The sequence below is a fragment of the Peromyscus californicus genome, unplaced genomic scaffold (genome assembly GCF_007827085.1).
Source record: "Peromyscus californicus insignis strain IS unplaced genomic scaffold, ASM782708v3 Scaffold_7__1_contigs__length_154581171, whole genome shotgun sequence".
Lineage (NCBI taxonomy): Eukaryota > Metazoa > Chordata > Mammalia > Rodentia > Cricetidae > Peromyscus > Peromyscus californicus.
Window position 1 is genome coordinate 49,699,348 of NW_026294595.1, and position 15,715 is coordinate 49,715,062.

General features: G+C 46.3%; 1 protein-coding gene across 3 annotated transcripts; it reads left to right on the forward strand.

The window, feature by feature from the left end:
* Positions 1-1,150: 1,150 nt before the first annotated feature.
* On the forward strand, positions 1,151-12,349 carry Cdca7 (cell division cycle associated 7). 3 transcript variants are annotated; one of them, XM_052725601.1, is made up of 10 exons: positions 1,151-1,608; positions 4,273-4,395; positions 4,814-5,050; positions 7,237-7,476; positions 7,955-8,038; positions 8,862-9,062; positions 9,394-9,531; positions 10,134-10,283; positions 10,711-10,847; positions 11,142-12,349. In XM_052725601.1, the coding sequence occupies exons 1-10, from the start codon at positions 1,588-1,590 to the stop codon at positions 11,170-11,172; spliced, it is 1,362 nt and encodes a 453-aa protein (XP_052581561.1). In that variant the 5' UTR covers positions 1,151-1,587; the 3' UTR covers positions 11,173-12,349. The 3 variants fall into 3 exon arrangements, with proteins under 3 accessions (XP_052581561.1, XP_052581563.1, XP_052581564.1); XM_052725603.1 differs by having other exon boundaries at positions 4,946-5,050; positions 11,142-12,347; XM_052725604.1 differs by lacking the exon at positions 4,814-5,050 and having other exon boundaries at positions 11,142-12,347.
* Positions 12,350-15,715: the final 3,366 nt, after the last annotated feature.

The window sequence follows — 15,715 nt, forward strand, 5'->3', positions numbered from 1 at the left end:
GCCCCTGCTGGTGAAGCCCAGCGGGAGACACGTTTTCTACAGTACACACACAAGCACTTAAGTATTGTTTCTTTAAGGAAACAATACGCACACTTCCTGTGCTCACGCTCTATTTCATTGAAGAAGAAATGCAGGAACACAGAAAAGCACACATTGCATGATTCTACCTCTAAGGCAGTTGATATGGTTGTGTCCATGGGACTGTTACAGCGGCCTGGAGGGAGGGGTCCATGGGGAGTCACTGATCCCCGGGAACATCCGGTGATTTTAGCTCATCATTCACTTAGTTGTTTATTCACCCAACAAATGGTGATTTGCCAGGAAATTTGCCAAACAAACCAAGAGCTGTTTCTCCCGATCTTCTAGAGATCTTTGTCTCTTGCACAGGAGAGTGATCCTTGGGCAGCTCCTTCCAACCCATTGTCTTCCCACGTTATTTATTTATAAGTCTTTATGGTCAATATGCAGGGAAAAGTGTGTGTGTGTGTGTGTGTGTGTGTGTCTGTGTGCGCACACATGCTCTATTCACTGCCAAGGACTGGCGACATCAATACCAAAGGAAAGTTTTGAAATGAGGGGAAATGCCTTCATTTCAAGCGCTGTTTTAAATCTATGATTATGATTAAAGTCTTAAAGCACCCCAGTTTTTTCGACTGTTTCTTTCTTCTGTAAGCAAGTGCGTTTTGCTCTTTAAAAAGAGGGAAGAAGCCCCACTTATTTCACTGGTGTGCCCAGTTGGATGAAAAGGGCAATGAAAAACAGGTCTTTCAAATTAACTCCGGTAGTTCCCAATTTTGCCTGGAGAAAAACCGGACAATCCACACTGTAATCGTCTGCAGCTTGTATATCAGAAAGATACGTCTCTAAAGACTTTTACCCTCCAGGTAAGTCTTTTTTGACCTGCAGGAAATGTTTGCTACTTTAAAACCCACGGGTCAAGGGTAAAATAGTCGACTTCCGAATCTTTCTGAAGCACTGGAACTTAACACAGCTAACGACTTCAGATAGATAATGGTGTGGTTTGCCAGATAAGAAGTGCTACGCCCCGGATAAATCAGCTAGTTGTGGGTGGTGTCGCTGCTGGGTTCTTTGACATTTATCCATTTTTAAAAGATTAAACCACAGCAGAAATGAGAACGCTGGGGTTGGCTCTGCACGCAGTCTGTGCCAGTCCTCCCAGCTCGCGTGTTGCATGCAAATCAGCCGGCCAGTCCCGGGACCACGGCAGTCACTTTCGCGCCACTTTCCCAGGACCGCGCAGCTCCATAAAGAACCGGCAGCACTAAGTCCCCCAAATGCCACTGTTCCAGCGCGCATTGAGCAGTTTCCAAGGACACTCAGGATTATGACGGTCGGAGCCACTTCGATTTTTTTCCCCTTGGGGCTTGAGCCCTTCGGATGCGGCGAGAGAAGTCATCTTAGCTGGCAGGACCTGTGTCCCGGCGCGGGAAAGCCGGCGGCCCCGCCCCTCCGGCGGCGGAGTGCGCGCCCCGCCTCTGCCCCGGATCTCCTGCTGCTCCGGCTCCAAGTGCTTGTGCTCTCCGCTGGTCTGCCCCCGCTCCGAGTGCTTGGGTACCCGCTGCCAGCATGGAGGCTCGCCGCGCGCGGGTGAGGCTCGGCCGGGTGCACCGGGGCGGGGTTGGTGGGTGCTGGACGCCGGCGGGCCGGGGCCACTTCCCTACAACTCCGCGGGTGAGCGCCGCTCCCTTGTCCCACGGCGCTCCTGATCGTCGCCAGGTTAGGGGAAGTCACAGGTTGCTTTTGCTTTTCTTATAATCTTTGCACCTAGGATAACTCTTGGCCAAGGTGATGCGCCCGCCGGCGCGCACGGGGTTGGCAGCGCTCAGGGAGCCTGCGGGACGTGCGCTCGTGGTGCACGTGCGCGCCGGAGGCCGGGGGCTGGCTGCTGGCGGTGGCCTTTCCATCCCCTGGGACTATGCCCAGCACTACTCGCTCACGGCGGGTGCGTACCCACGCGTGCACTGGTGGCCCTGGGACCCGCTTCCTCTCCTCTGAAGCCCCTTCAACCACTCTGGATCTCTGGATTTAGGTTTGAAGGCCTTGTGAACATCTCTTGAGAACTTGGGTTGTGCACGTGGGGGAAGGTATTGTTTTAGTCCCAGGCGTAATTAAGCGCAGTTTAGGGATCCACGGTGCAAGCCGTGCACCAGGGCGGTTTAAGTGTGCTTCCCTGCGTCCCCCTCCTCCCTACCTCTTCTCAACCTCACTTGCAGCTGCGAGCTGCCCCGAGTGGAACTTTACTTTTTTTGCTCCAACGGAAGCCAGAACTTACGTCCTGCCCTGAAGAGGGTTGAAGAGTGGGGGGGGGGGGGGGGGGGGAATGGGCGGAAAGGAAGACAGTGACGTGCTTCAAATAAATATCGGAGGTTCGGGACCCTTGTTGGCTGGTCTGGGTGGGTAGGCGGGGTCGTGGTTCGGTAGCGGATCTCAGCCCGTGGGGAACTGGACTAGGTGCACATTTGGGCACCTGACGGGAGGAATCGGTTTCACATCAGTTTTCCTCATTTAAGGGATAATAGCGATGTCACTTTTTGCTGCAAAAAATTAAGCAAACATCGCAAGCAAAGTCTGCCGCCAAGGAACACTCCCCATAAATGGAATTAGAGTTATATCTGCCAAGAAAGTTCATCCCAGGCATGGCCATTTGCTCTGCTTTTCTGTGTCTTTTCCGTCAGGGATGTATTTGGCTGGTGAATGACTCTTGGCTTGTCCTGGCTTGTTAAAGCTTAGCCTGTTTCCCGGGCGGCTTTGGACAGAATGCCTCCCTGGAGGCTGCCATGGAGGTAGATTGATTAGCAAAGTGGGGAGAATCGGAGTCATTTAAGGAGCTGTGCTGTCCTAGGGGATCTCTTCGGTTTTTGCATCGTGTTTCACCCTGTTGCCTTGGGCTTCCTCGTCTGGAAAACGGGGCAGAGACTTTGGAGATGCTTTTTAACTCCTAATGGCACACTGGCTTGAACATTTACCGTAAATACAACCTTTATATTGTGTGGCTCTCCCCATCACCACATGTAACGAGGGGAGACTGGGCTGCCATCATCTGGGAAATAATTTTATTGAATCTGAGAGACTGAAATGCAGAGCGTTTGGTGTGGAAGGAAGTCCAGCTCCCTACACCTAGGCATTCATTCTCTGTCCCCCTAACACATCTGGGCACTCTTGTGGAGCTGCTAAGAAGAGCTTGTCCTTTAAGGTTTCCAGTGCAAAAACATACTGCTATTCCTTGACTATTTAAGACTGTAAGAACTAATGCACTCCTTCAGAAATATCATCATGTCCCAAGAAATGGCAAAAATGGCTGTCCTGGTTAAGTTACATTTTCTAGTGAACAGTACAGGGCTATAAATGAGAATGAATGGAGCATTTTCATCTCTCCAAGTAATTTGACCTTATGATAGGCTTTTTAAAAAGAACTCTTCCCCCATGGGCTGGGGATTGACCCCAGGCAGGACTTTGCTAGGCAAATACTTACCACTGAGCACTACCCCATTCTTAAAAATTTCAGGTCTTAAGGGGCCATTAGAAAGAGCTGCCTGGAGACCACGGTCATAGGGAGCTCAGGTGGAACCAGGTGTCCCACCTGGCCTTTCAGCCCTGTTGCCCTCTAACTTGGCTCCTTGTACCACGTGGTTACAGGCTGATAATACTTGATCTGTAAGGACTTGTGCAGGACCTCGGTACTCCTCCTCATTGGAACTGGGCCTGGTTGAATGGCTGCCATCTTAAAGCACAGGACCTGCCCAATTTTTGTAGTTTGGAAAATTAGCATCACAGTGCAGAGCCCAAAGCTTACATAAAAAGACCTCATTAGCTTGATTTTTGGCTGAGGGAGAAAAATTGCTCTGCCATCTTGCACTTTTGAAATCTCCTTTTAGAAGTACAGTTCAATTAGAAAAAATGAGGTTGGATTTTAGGAGCTGGCATCAGACTCTGTGAGTTCAATATAATGTTAAATGCTTAGGATTATAGGCTGGGAAGAGAAGTAACTGCAGATGTTTGGATAAATTGATAAATATCATTAAAATGTTCTCCAGACAAGATCCTTTCTTAGAATTTGACCTGGGTTGAATTTTTTTTTTTTTTTTGGTAGCAATTGCCAATTTCATTTTTTTTCTCTGTAGGGCCTGGGGGGTGGGGGATGTGTTCATCTCCTCTGCTGTTTAAGTCTACCAAACTGAGAAACGACGTCTTTAGTGGTTCTGTACTGCAAGGAAGCGTTCCCCTTAATGGTGTTGCCGTTTCTCTTTGCAGCAAAAGGCTCTCAAAGTAAAGAACTTAAAGAATGTCAGATATATGAAGCTGATTTCCATGGAAACGTCGTCATCCTCTGATGACAGTTGTGACAGCTTTGCTTCTGATAATTTTGCAAACACAGTAAGTGCTGCCCGAGAATAAACAGAATTGAGTCTGCAATGCTCCAAATGCCCCGAAATGCTTTGTGCATGATTAAAACTGCTTGCTTTTTGCCTGCATTTCTATGCAGCCGTGAGGAAAATACGGCATGCACTGTAATTTCATTTCACTCTTTGCTGGGGTTCTAGGTAGTAATTGTTGGAGGTGGATTAGCTGCTCATTGTGTCCCTTTGAAGTGTCGCCTAGCCTAACACGACTGATGACTTGCTATAACAACTCAGAAATCATTTGTAAACCTCTGAACCATTTTTCTTTGTAACAAAAGCCATTCTCTTGTAGTGCACTTGTAAATGTGATTTGCTCTCTGCACGCTTTATGGAAAATTGGTTCTTGAAAAAGAGAAAAAAAAAATCCACAACCACATTTATTTATTTTACAGCAACCTAAATTCAGGTCAGATATCAGTGAAGAACTGGCTAATGTTTTTTATGAGGACTCTGATAATGAATCTTTCTGCGGCTTTTCAAAGGGTGAGGTGCAAGATGTATTAAGCCATTGTGGATTTTTACAGAAACCAGGGCCAGATGTCACTAACGAATTGGCCAGCATTTTTCATGCCGACTCTGATGATGAATCATTTTGCGGTTTTTCAGAGAGTGAGATACAAGATGGAATGGTGAGTTTGAGAAGTTCACCAGTATCAAGAAGTGAGGTACATTTAGAGGCTGGGGAGATTTGCCCTTTGACCTCCTCCCCCCATACCTATAGCTCTCCTTTCATTCCAGCTAGAAGACTTTGATGACCTGATCATGAATGTTTTCTTCATGTCTTAAAGCCATTTTTACCAATGTCCTGCATGTAGGCCTTAACACAATTTTTTTTTAGGTTCTAAAAATCTTGGAGATTTGTTAAATAAAGATGGCTAGCCTGCAGATTGCCGTTAGCTGCAGATCTGGCCTGATCCCAGGAAGCACATATGTCCTAAAGATTAGCTACATTGGCACTTAGGTGCAGGTGCCCAGTCCAGGGCTGGCGCGGAGCTGACAAGGCTGGGTTCCGTAGTTCCATTTGTACCTGCATCTTGGGAGCCTCTCAGGACCACATCGATGATAAGTAGGGCCTTTCCTGCTTCAGGGTTTTCTTGCTCGCTGGTCTGCTTTGCCTGTCTGCCTGTGCTTCTCTCCCCTCTCGGCTGTCACCTGCCCGGGTGGCTGCCATGCCTGTGCTCTAGTCCCTGAGCATGGTGTGCTTAAACTGTCTCCTAAGGAAGTGGGGTGTGCATTACAGTCACCTGCATGTTATTCCCTTCACCATGCCTGACGACATTGCCACAGGCCATCGCTTGAATGACACTGTTCTGAGTGACAGCACTCGCCCTAGAACTATTTCTTCAGCAACTGCTGTACCAATGCATGCTTCCCTAATAAAAGACTTTGGTCCCAACGGGTGTTGATTGGCATTTGTTAGCTGGGGGCAGTCTGCAGATCTGGATGTGACCCATTGTCTGCGGCTTGACTCTTCTAGGCAGTCTCTTAGCTCTTTAGGGGTATTGACTTGTGAGGACTAAAACGCTAGTTGGTTGAAAGTGCTAAGAGTTCATGAAAGTTTTGTTTTGTGATCTCCATCCATGGACACTAAGCTGCCCATGGGGTCCTTATTTGTTGGTACTGGGGATCAAACCCAGGGTCTTGGACATGCTAAACATAGACTCTACCACTGAACTGCATCCTCAGCCCATTTCAGTGTTTTGAGGGGCTGAGGAGATGGCTCAGCTTGCCTTGCAAGTATAAGGACTGCAGTTCAGTCTCCAGAAACTTATGTACATGCTTAGTAGGTATGGTGGCTTATCTGTAGTTCCAGCTTCTCAGAAAGCAGAGGTAGGATCCCTAGAGCAAGTTGGCTAACAAGATAGCACATCAGTGAGCTCTGGATTTGATTGAGAATCATCAAATTTGCATGGGCACACATGCAAAAATGAGAGTAATACTGTCCTGAACATTCATGTTCTAAGCTTTTATGTGTCTATGTATTGGGTCTCTACCTAGGAGTAGATGGCTGGAATATATAGAGACTCTGTTTAACTTTTGAGCAAGCTGGCAGATTTATTTAGCTTTACTAGTTGGTATGAAGTGATATCTAGATCTTGACTTACAAACAGTTAATTTGAGTGGTAGCTAGACGAGTCAGATTCAAAGACTAGAAAGATGTGGTTGCCAGGGACTGGTGTTGGGAGGAATTGGTCTTTTTGGCTTGTTTGTTTGTTTTTGAGGCAGGGTCTGGCCGTGTAGCTCAGGCTGGCCTAGAACTGGCTGTGTAGCCCAGGATCCCTACTTGTAGGGCTTAACCGGCATGGGCCAACATACCCCACAGAGCTTACTGTTGAATGGACCTGAAGTTTCAGTTCAGCGAGATAAAATCTTGGTTCAAGTGAAGGCTCCACAGCAATGAGGTGTATTTTAATCACAATTAAAAAAGGAAATGGAAATTGGCAGCCTAGGATATTACTTAATACCATCATAGGCATTGAAACCATGTTTATGGGTGAAACACAGATGTCCCTAGAGGACTTTATGAGAATGGCCCGGGATTAATTTTAAGGAAATGGGAAGGGGGCAGGCCCTTAGTAGCACAGGTCTCGGGACCGTGATGGTGGCTGGGGCAGCGTCTCAGAGGAGCAACCCTATGAAGCTCTGCTCCCCGTTGTGTGCATTTTCAAGTCTTGATTTTGTTGCCCATGATCCTTGCTGTTCACTTGGGCTGATTTGCTCTCATCCTTTATTCTGAAAGGATCTGTGGCAGTCATTGGGGCCGCTTGTCTGCCAGTCGAGGGTCCTTAACACCCCCCTTTGCTCTCTTAACTAGAGGCTGCAGTTAGACAGGGAAGGCTGCAGGACCCGGAGTCAGTGCCGCCACCCCGGACCCCTCAGGGTAGCCATGAAGTTCCCAGCACGGAACACTCGGAGGTCGGCCACCAAAAAGGCAGTCCCCTCAAAACCCTCTGAGAACTCCGCAAACGATTCCCAGTCTGACTCGGAAGTGGAAGAGGACGGCATGAACTTCCTGGAGAAAAGGGCTCTAAATATCAAGCAAAACAAAGCCATGGTAGGTGTTGGGATGCGTCAGCACCCTCCCTAGCTTTTCTCTAAGCAAGCTCTTTCTAAGAACTGTGTCCTTGTAGTTGTGAAGACTTCATGGTGTGTTTTAAATATTCATATTTGTTTTTATTTGTGTGGGGGAGGAGGGTTGTGCTATGCGTGCGGTGCCCTTGGAGGCCAGAGGAGGGCATTTTGTGTCCCCTGGAACTGGAGTTAGTTAGGCATGATTGTGAGCTACCATGTGGGTGCTGGGAACTGAACCCAGGTCCTCTGCAAGAGCAGCCGATGCTTTTAACCGCCGAGCCTTCTCTCCAGCCCCTGCGGCTGCTTTGGATGACTAGTGGGGAAGTCGGAACCTTGACTGTGTCAACCTGTTAACTAGAAAGTTAAGGGATAAGTTAAGGATAAAGTTAAGGCTAGCATTATTTCCACAAATTGCCTGTTGTCACCCATTATAATTTTGTTCACTTTCTTCCCCTCTTTAGCTTGCAAAACTCATGTCAGAATTAGAAAGCTTCCCTGGCATATTCTCTGGAAGACATTCCCTCCCCGGCCACAGATCCAAAGGTGTAAGTCCTTCTTTCTAAACTGTTGTTTTGGACAAGCCCAGGGCAGACCCCTGAGATTTTGGGTTCTTGTTTTTATGCTGGGGGTGGGGTCGCTAGAAAGAGCCTTCTTGGGGCTTTGGATGATCTTTGCATCCTGGACACTTTGGCTCTCCCACCCTGTGGCCACACTCCTTTGGCAATTGCTCCTCTTTGTACTAGCAGCAAGGAAGATTGACAACTTGTTGCTATGTCCCCAAGCGACACATTTTCTTCCTACATGCTAGATGCAAAATAGGTATATTTTTAAAAACCGATTGAGGGGGGAAAAAGTACACACAATTTCTTTTGTCAAGTCATATCCTAATAATGGTATTTGATGGCATCCCAAGGGACTAAGCTGGTGTGAATGGTGGTAAAGTTTGTTGTGTTGGCTATGGCACAAAAGACAAGTCTGCATTTCCCTACTTCCCCATGGGGAGTCAGGCTAAAAAACAAGCAAGGAATGGCAGGAAGCAACACAAGCATTCTTTGTGTAATATGGAGATCGCATGTGTGTTCCAGGAGTCTAGAGACGTCATGGGAAAGGCTTTGGGGTCAGGAGCTCAGGTTTCACATATTCAGTAACTGAAGTAGAAGAGTAAATGGCAGAAGAATAAATAAAAATTGCAGTGGCTGTATGTATGGCTTTGGGGTTTGGTGTTTACACATTATGGAAAGGGCAAAGGAAATGTGAAAATGGAGCTCTTCTTTGACCTAACCCTCCCTAAGGGAGAGTTGCAGTTTTCCCAAGTGAGGATCTCTGTAATAGAGCAAGTGGAGCTATATTGTGTGTTTCATTCACCAGTCAAAGCCACCTAGAAGACGCACATTCCCTGGTGTGGCTTCCAGAAGGAACCCTGAACGGAGAGCCCGACCTCTTACCAGGTCAAGGTCCCGGATCCTGGGGTCTTCGGATGCTCTGCCCACAGAGGAGGAGGAAGAAGAGGAGGAAGAGGATAAGTACATGCTAGTGAGAAGGAGGAAGTCTGTGGATGGCTACATGAATGTGAGTCCTTGCTGATCTCTCCTCTTAACGTTTCCCATCTTCAGGAAGCTTGGCATTGAGCACACCGCCTCAGACCATCCCAAGTCATGAATGCTACATAAGCGTACTTAATTTTGTTAGCGGACAGGAGTCAGATTTTCAACTTCTCAGTATTGTAGGAATTATTTCTATGCTTTTGGCCAGTTATCCTTACAGTACGTTTATGGGCTTGCTCCCTCTCTCCATAAGCAAGAAAAATTTTCCAGGTTGAATTTTCTGTGAAAAGTTTCAAAGAAAGCATCCTGAGATTTAGGGCTACAGAGAGGAACTCAGTTTCATGCTTCATATTCAGGACGATGACATGCCCAGAGGTCGTCGCCCTGGGTCCATGACCCTTCCACATATAATTCGCCCGGTAGAGGAAGTTACGGAGGAAGAGATCAAGAACATTTGTGGCAACTCTCGAGAGAAGATCTACAACCGATCGCTGGTGAGTGCCACGAGGTTATGTCTCGAAACAGAAGCTGCACATGGTATATGGTCTGGACATTCATGCTTGCGCATTTTTTTTTTTTATACAAGGGAAGAAGAGTTTTACTGTATGCCTGGGATTGAATGAATCTGCCTAGGAAGTCTGCAGTAGGGTTATATCTTTTTAATTTAGAAGTGGATTCATTCAGCTGGGATTTGCAGTGTATCATTAGGGTGTATCTGTCAGCAGCCACTGGGAATGCAGTGGTGAGCCAAAGATTTAAAAAAAAAATAGATTTGGAAAAGAGGATAAAAATGGATTTGGGTGGAATTTTCTTTTTCCTATGCTGGGGATCAAACCCAGGACCTCGAGTGGGTTAAGGATGTACTCTGGCCTTGAGCCCTCCAAATAGTTTTGACGATATTACATTGTACCACCAATAGAGTGGGAAGCCTTGCTCGAGATGCTTTCATGCTTGTGTATGTAGGTGCTACGTGAACTTCAAAGATCAAGTGTCAGGTCCTTTATCACTACCAGTGTGGGTGTTCTCCGTGCCATGTTTCTGTTTTTCTCTACAAAATACGGCGATTGTGTCTTCTCTCACCGGGTCTTCCCTCCAGGGCTCTACATGCCATCAGTGTCGCCAGAAGACCGTTGATACCAAAACAAACTGCAGAAACCCAGACTGCTGGGGCATTCGGGGCCAGTTCTGTGGTCCCTGCCTTCGAAACCGCTACGGTGAAGAGGTCAAGGATGCTCTCTTGGACCCGGTAGGTGCCTTAAAAGGTCGGGGAGGGGCTGGAACTCTTGGTGTCAGGAGTCCATGGTGTGGTGCTGCAGGGATGTAACTGACCAGAGAGCTCGGGGCTGCTGCTCAAAAGCCGATTTTCATCCCTGGTGGTGGGTGTGTAACTTTCTTGAATTATATCTTGTGAGTGTGCGTGTGTGTGTGTGTGTGTGTGTGTGTGTGTGTGTGTGTGTGTGTGTGTGTTGCCAGGGCTGGAACCACATACGCTAGGCAAATGTTCTCAAACTGAAACAGAAATTTGGACCCCTGTTTTATGGTTTAGTTATTAAAAAAAAAAAATCACAGGGTAAGTGAGTTGATACTAAGTACTTCAACGGCTAAAGAAACGGAACCGACGGATGGAGGGGAAGTGATGCTTAGCCTCAGGGTGCTTTCCCTCAATTCCTCAGAACTGGCACTGCCCGCCCTGTCGAGGAATTTGCAACTGCAGCTTCTGCCGCCAGCGCGATGGACGGTGCGCCACGGGAGTCCTCGTGTATTTAGCCAAGTATCACGGCTTTGGGAACGTGCATGCTTACCTGAAAAGGTAATGGCCGTTGTGATTTTTCTCTTTCACATGAGTCTTACATTCATGCCTTAATAAGATGATAGAAGTCTGAAGAGTGGCTCTCTTGGGGCAGGGGAATGTTAGTGGAAACGCATCTTCCTGTGAGCGGGTCATGGATATAACATTCAGGTTGGGTGTCTAAGACACACGTGTTGACACTATGTATGTTAGGGCTCCACAAACTTTTGTTTTTTTTAAAGAGATGAATTTGACTTTCCAAAGAGAATTATTGGTTGGAAACCGTCTTGACGTCTTCCCCTTTGTCTTCCACAGTCTGAAGCAGGAGTTTGAAATGCAAGCCTGAGGATTCACCTCCTGCCTTTGGCTTCTCAAGGCTCTCCTGTTCTTGATATCGTCGTCGTTGATGGAAACCTGAGTAAGAATCATGGCGACCAGTCTGTGTTAGAACTCAGTCTGGCTAACCTCGTTAGGTTCACACTTGTTTCTGAAGCATCGTGGAAGGCATACATACTGCTAGGTACACTTCAGCTACGTGTAGTTTCCCAAAGCTTGCCCTGGCTCGACCTCGTAGCCTCCCTACTCCCTTGTTCCTCTGCCACCACTTTTTAAGTTTCTGAGTTCTTTTTAGGCGGCAATTTTAGGAAGCATTATTTGTCTTGTTGGTGTTGGAATGGTCTCAGGACATATACCCATAAACCCAAGCGCTTAGGGGTGCAGCGGTATTGTGAGCCAACAACGGTTCTGGTGAATTGCGGAGAATAGCTCTTTAAGTTGTTCACGCGAAATCAGCACACGCGGTTTAGTATTCAGTGTTCTGTTGGCTGACATTTGAAATGGGTAACGCCAAGGCACAAACAAAGGTCTGAACACGATGTGGAAAAATGAGGTAATTGTTGGGAAGTGGAGTAGCACATTGAATGACTTTCTGGAGAGTACAGCTCCTCTGTTGGGCTCGGTGTGCACCTTGTCACAGTTGAGACTCCGTCGTTCTTAAGTTAGAGCGGTTCATCTGGCTTACACAGTCACCCAAGGGTTTGTGGTAACATGGTACCATAATTACTTAAATTGCTGTAGAAAAGGCATTCCAGGAAATTAAGATGACAAGACCACAATGGGCTGGTTTGAAATCATCCTGTTCTGCTTGAGAAACTTGACTTCAAGGACTTCACTTTGTTCCTGGCAGTTTCCTGAAGAGGATACCCTCAGGGTGGTGTCCTGTCCAGGGTTTAGGTTCTAACAGTTTTGTGACAATGAGTTTTCTAACAGTGACCTTTTAGAGAGGGGTAGCTTTGAATCACTTGTTAACGAGTTACCTCTGCGAGTGTATGGCAGATGGCGTGAGTCATCTCCCTCCCTTTTCCTCTAGTCGGGTCCTTGAGTAGCGGTGGACTCTAAGTGACTGATTCCATCGCACGTGTAACATGTGCCCCACTCTGTGATGCAACGGGACCTTGAATCATTCAGTGTAAATACAGCTTTTGCTCTGTAATGCTTTTATACAAAGGTTTTTATTTTAATAATAAAACATTTTGTTCTAACTTGTGTGTTTATTTTTGTTTTAAAAAATTAATGTTACTATACTTAATTCCTTTTTCTCTTTGTATTTTGAAAGGGCATTTCTGCCTCTTCTAAAATTTTCTCTTTTGGATTAAATTTCTGAGGCCCACAGCCAGCTCTTTTGAACAGGGTCAGAAAGTGGACTACGATAGCCACATTGACAGACAGGACGCTGTAGATGTAACCAACCGTCTTATTAAATAAGAAACATAGAGCCGATTTAGAGAAGAAGGCCAAGAGGTCAGAGCTAAGAGCCTCACCCTTCCTGATTCAGCGATCCTCTTCAGCCAAGAGAGCTCTCTGAAAGGGACCTACTTCCTGTGTGTATGTCTTTATATAGTCTAGCTGTTCTGCCTTCTCATTGGTTGTAAACCCAAACATGTGACTGCCTCGTCACTGCCTGCATGTACCGCCCTCCAGGTCCTTAAAGGCGTGCGCCACCGCCGCCACGCACTTGTTATGGCTCTAATAGCTCTGACCCCCAGGCAACTTTATTTATTAACATACAATTAAAATCACATTTCAGTACAAGTAAAATACCACCACAGGACGCAGCATGTGCTTGGGTAGTTTTATGCTGTTTTCCTTTATCATTTTCAGTACTTGGCCACTTTTATCTACTTTTCAAATAGTTACTAAATGTGTTCCATGCCTTGAGGTTTTTAGAACTAGAACATACAGAAGACGAAGACTTTAGAGTCAGGCATGGTGGTTCGTGGAGTCACAAGACACTGAAGCAGGAGGATTGCAAATTGAGGCAAGCCTCAAAAAATCGCTTTATTATTTATTTTAAAGATTTTAATGTATATGTTTGCATGGGTTTCTTCTGCATGTGTATGCAGGTGCCCTCGGGAGGCCAGAAGAGGGTGTTGGATCCCATGTAGCTTGAGTTACGGACAGTTGTGACCCACCAGATGGTGGGTGCTGGAACTGAACTCGAGTCCATGGAGATGAGCAAGTACTCCTAATTGCTGAGCTGCCCAGACTCCTACACAAAGCTCATAATGTAACTAAGTTACTGACCAGGATTAGCAAATCACAGTCTGCGTTTCACAGCCAACTGCATATGCCTTTTTACATTTGTAAAGGAGGTTTTTGTTTTTGATGGCTCCGTGATTATAGAGAGTACTTGTTGCTCTTGGGAGGACCCAACAAGCACATGGTAGTTCACAACCATCCACACCTGCATGGCAGTTCACAACCATCCACAACCCCAGTTCCGGGGATACAATGCCCTCTTCACCTGTCAAGCCTGGCACTTTATAGGGAAAAAAAAAAAACCATGTCCTAGATATGCCTTCAGTGGGAAGCCATGATTATCTCACACACTTAGGGAGGACCAGGCTGAAAGTTGTTCACCTGGTACACGGATCCAAAAGAAGTCGCACTTTTTAGAAACCAAGTCTTGGGATCGTAAGAAACCAAATTATAATTCAACCCTGTTGAGTATGTAATTGGGGAGCTCAAATGCTAGAGTTCCTATAGTTTGGTTTATTTGAAATTTATGACTGGTAATAGATTGAACCCAGGGTCTTCCACTGAGCTATTACCCCCCGACCCCCTGCAACTGATCTGCATAATTTTTTATGTTAGTGTAAGTGATACGGTTTTCTTTTAAAATAATTAACTACAACTGTTCGTTGTGACACCTTGTCCAAGGAACTGTGCAGTCTGCCAGAGGAACTCCTGAGAAAACCCTACACATGATGTCTCTTGTGAATAGTGAAGAAGCATTAGCGTTTTCTCCTTACTTGGTGATTTCCATAGATGCTCTCCCCTCCCAGTTTTTGAGGTAGGAACTTAGTGTGTTACCCAGGCTAGCCCTAAACTCCAGGAAAGGACTTTACATTTTATTTAATCTAAACTTGCCGTAACAGGAAAGAGAAAGCTTAGGAAGATGGTTGGGTTCAGTCTGGAGAGGAAGGCTGGGTGCCCAATCAAACCCAGCTGAGAAAATGCTGGGTGGGGGTGGAGGCTCCTTAGGACCAGGGGCTTCTGGGAGGTAAAGGCTCCAGGGAATTAGGGTGTGGAGTGATGGAAACCCAGAGTGATGGGTTATTTGCATCAATGTCAGAAACCAGAAGCTTTAGCTGCATGGATGAAAATCCTGTAAGTAGAAGACTCGGGAAGGAGGAAGCCGAAGGCACAGTTACTGCCTGTGAGTCAAAGGATTGTGTGCTTTAGGGGACAGTAAGGATGTGGGACGGGCAGGGCGTGCAGAGAAATTGATGGTTTCAGGGATAGACTTATCCATATAGTATCCATGTAGTATCATTTTATCCACAAAGACACTGGGGGGAAAGAACAAGGAACACAAACAGAAAGCCACTCATCCTTGACTTTTACTCAGTCTCCTCAGAAGTTTTGGGTTTTGCAATCCTGGGGGTGACAATTGAGAGCTTACAGACATCCAGCAGATACCGACTGGGGAAGTTGAGGCAGTCAGCTGGGATTCCCTATTGAGCTTTCTATCCATGGGTGAGTTTCCAGGGTCCAGCTTCCCAGTCCCACTGCAGGCATTCTTATACTTTGGGGTAAACAGTAGTCACATTGCTGGAAATGGTTATTGTCTAGCTGTTCTCAAGGACACACATTAAGGATTCTTTTTTTTTTTTTTTTTTTTTTTTAAGAAATCTTTATTTATTATGTATACAGAAGAGGGCACCAGATCTCATTACAGATGGTTGTAAGCCACCATGTGGGTGCTGGGAATTGAACTCAGGACCTCTGGAAGAGCAGTCGGTGCTCTTAACCTCTGAGCCATCTCTCCAGCCCCACATTAAGGATTCTTAATTTTGCTGGGCAAAAAATCTCAATGCTTGGGAGACAGAAGCAGGAGGATCTCTGTGAGTTTGAGGCCAGCCTGGTCTACAGAGTGAGTTCCGGGATGGCTAGGGCTACACAGAAACCCTGTCTCGAAAAAAAAAAATTTTTTTTTGGGGGGGGGGTGGTCTGGAGAAATGGCTCAGCAGCTCAGAGCACTTGCCGCTCTTCTGGAGGACCTTTCCCCAACAGTAGACTGTACCCCAGGACTGTGAGCTAGAATAAACCCTTTCTCCTCTAAGTTGCCTTCATCAGAATATTTTTATCACAGCAAATAATGAAATGAAGATAACGTGCATATAAATAGTCATGAATCTATTTCTATGCTAGTACTTAGATATATTAATAATAACTGATATTGCTACATATCCTTTCAGAATAATGATTACTAAACTATGAATATGTGACAAAACAATGTAATTTTGTTTTGGCTCCTAGAAGTAGTAAGTCAACTACTGTGTGTGGTTGGTTTGTTTTGCTTTGCTTTGCTGATTGTTAAACCAGGT

Coding starts and splice junctions, on each gene's coding strand:
- Cdca7 (XM_052725601.1), top strand. CDS start 1,588: ATGGAGGCTCGCCGCGCGCGG. Junction 5,051..7,236: donor GTGAGATACAAGATGGAATG/GTGAGTTTGAGA, acceptor TCTCTTAACTAG/AGGCTGCAGTTAGACAGGGA. Junction 10,848..11,141: donor GTGCATGCTTACCTGAAAAG/GTAATGGCCGTT, acceptor TGTCTTCCACAG/TCTGAAGCAGGAGTTTGAAA.